The sequence below is a fragment of the Penaeus japonicus genome, unplaced genomic scaffold (assembly GCF_977035675.1).
Source record: "Penaeus japonicus unplaced genomic scaffold, GWHDUDI00000001_assembly GWHDUDI00000017, whole genome shotgun sequence".
In the NCBI taxonomy this organism is placed as follows: domain Eukaryota; kingdom Metazoa; phylum Arthropoda; class Malacostraca; order Decapoda; family Penaeidae; genus Penaeus; species Penaeus japonicus.
Window position 1 is genome coordinate 12,841,769 of NW_028234419.1, and position 2,500 is coordinate 12,844,268.

The following is a 2,500-nucleotide window of genomic DNA, read 5'->3' on the forward strand; positions in this document are numbered from 1 at the left end:
AAAATTAGATAAAACTGGAAATATTGGTATAGGCATCTATCAATAAATTTCTAAAGGTATCATGCTTTGTACTAGTATAATCATATTATAAACTGAACTTAGCAACCAAAATTGTAAATCAGATTTCATAGATAGGAAGTAGCAGCTATAGATATTCAGTAGAATTCACAACAAAATTAATAAGTTGCACAATCCTATTCAAAACAACCTTAAACAGATGAGATCGCTGAAGCCTGACATCGCAGAGAGGACAAGTTCTTCCCCGAGCCTCTGGGCCTATCAGCACCACCACTACCGCCTCTTTGTGGTCTCTCTGCATATTGACAATGTGCTGTTCGATATCCGAGCGCGTCTTGCTCACCACCTCGCATGCTGAACACTTGTACTTGTGTTGCTCTGTCTTCAGGCCCCATTCATCTAGTGGAAAGGAAAATGAAAATATTGCATCCTACACCTGGCTGGATATTAATAATAATTGCTTTGTAAATGTGTTATCACTATAGCCAAGAGAGAAAGAGGGAGAGAGGTGGAAAGGGAGGGAGAGGGAGAGGGAGAGGGAGAGGGAGAGGGAGAGGGAGAGGGAGAAAGTGGGGAGTAGGGGGAGGGAGAGGGATAGGGAGAGAGTGGGGAGGAGAGGAGAGGGGAGGGGGAGGAGGAAGGGGAAAGGGAAGGGGAAGGGAGAGGGGAAGGGGGAGGGGAAGGGGAAGGGGAAGGGGGGAGGGGGAGGGGAGGGGGAGGGGGAGGGAGGAGGGAAGAGGGAGAGGGAGAGGGAGAGGGAGAGGAAGAGGCAGAGGGAGAAGCAGAGGCAGAGGGAGAGGGATAAGGAGAAAAAGAGAAACAGGGAGAAGGAAAAGAATAAGAAGAGGGAGAGGGAGAGAGAAAAAGGCACTCTTAGGATATATACCTAATGAAATGAGGGGATCTTTCTCATCACCACCAATCTGGATTGCCATATCAATAAAACTGTCTAGTTCCGCAGAAGTAACTCGGGATCCATATGGCCTGTGGGATACAGAGACATTCACATATTCACTTTCCAGTTTCATCTTTTATCTATATGAGTAAAAAAGTATTACTAAAAAAGAAAAAAAAAATTATAACAATAATAATAATCTATTCAAAATGAGTAACTAATATTTCATATCCATTCTGCTAACAAAATGTGAAACCTAGCAATATTTACACTAAGGAAAAGCTAAGACTAAGATATACTACTTTGTGAGGAAAGATTTTTTTTTTATTGATTTTACTCTATGTAATATATATACATATATATATATATATATATATATATATATATATATATATATATATATATATATATATATATTTATTTTCCATCATTGCCAATTATTCTTAATTTATGTCTGATAATACTATATTAATAGCAACTCAATTATTCTTTATCTGTTATACAACTGTTCTGAATAATAAGTAAAATACTTTTTTTTAATATTCAGCTTTTATGAAAACAAACTTTCTAAACAACAATCATGAACATGCACTTTACCTCCGCGCTCCTTTCACAACACTTCCATCCACTGTTGACTCCAGCACAGAAGGGGCATAACGTCTTCCATGCCTCTGAGCTGTCTCCCTCCAGTCTGAAGCAAATTCTGCATGATCTTCCATAAATCCTGAGACTTGGTATTGAGGCCGTTTCAACTTATCAACATTCTTACCACTTCTCGCCTTCGTGTTTCCTTGCTGCACATAGTCTGCAACAGTGTCATTGGAAGAAACCAACTTCCTGATGTTGCCTGATGTCTGCAATGTACTTGGTGGAACTGCTGGGGATCCCTGAGTTTTCTGTGGCATTCTTCTTGAACTGGGAGTGATGTGGTTATTTTCCGATCTTTCTGCTTCTCTAGGTTCCGTTTCATTTTTACCTTGGGCTGGCAGGTGCACAATCTCCAGGAATGTTTGTGTGGATGCATTCTTAGAATCACTCTCCGACAATGAGACATACCGCGCATCTTCTGTGAGAGGAAATTCTGCATTGTTCAAGTTAAACACCGAAGACAAATTCTCTCCTGTTCCATTGACGACATTTTCTGGTCTGCCTGAAATTCCCACTTCTGGGACAAATGAAAAGGACTGTGTAAGGCTAGTCCCAGCTGCATCCACACTGCAGACAGGCAAGTCTATATCGCCACCAGAGGAAGCCTTGGCACACGTATCATTATGATGCGAGTCCTTGTCACCGTTTTCTACGTGTTCTTGGGATTTTGATCTCCTGGGCCTTGAAGAATAGACACGGCTAATCTTTCTTTGTCTGGTCCTCTGGGTGTATTTATTTTGCATATTGGATGATATAAATCATGAAAATAACAATTAGGTGAAAAACAAATCAGAGAATAAATCATCTTTCTTTCTCATGTGCCATGTCATCTTTACACTTTTAAGGAAACACAGCTCAACATCTTACACTGATCAATAGAGTAATACTTTCTTGTAATTCCATTGTTTACAACCAGTCATTAAATCCATCTTTCCTAAC

At 40.2% G+C, this 2,500-nt stretch overlaps 1 protein-coding gene across 1 annotated transcript in view; it reads right to left on the reverse strand.

The window, feature by feature from the left end:
• Window positions 1-2,500, reverse strand: part of LOC122259099 (uncharacterized) — an 18,482-nt gene that overhangs the window by 14,624 nt on the left and 1,358 nt on the right. The window contains exons 2-4 of the mRNA XM_043025655.2: window positions 1,511-2,500; window positions 905-1,002; window positions 209-417 (exon numbers count right to left, since the gene is read on the reverse strand). The exon at window positions 1,511-2,500 is cut by the window's right edge and continues 40 nt beyond it. Coding sequence (XP_042881589.2) covers window positions 209-417; window positions 905-1,002; window positions 1,511-2,304 — 1,101 coding nt within the window. The 5' untranslated portion in view covers window positions 2,305-2,500. The remainder of the gene's footprint in view (window positions 1-208; window positions 418-904; window positions 1,003-1,510) is intronic.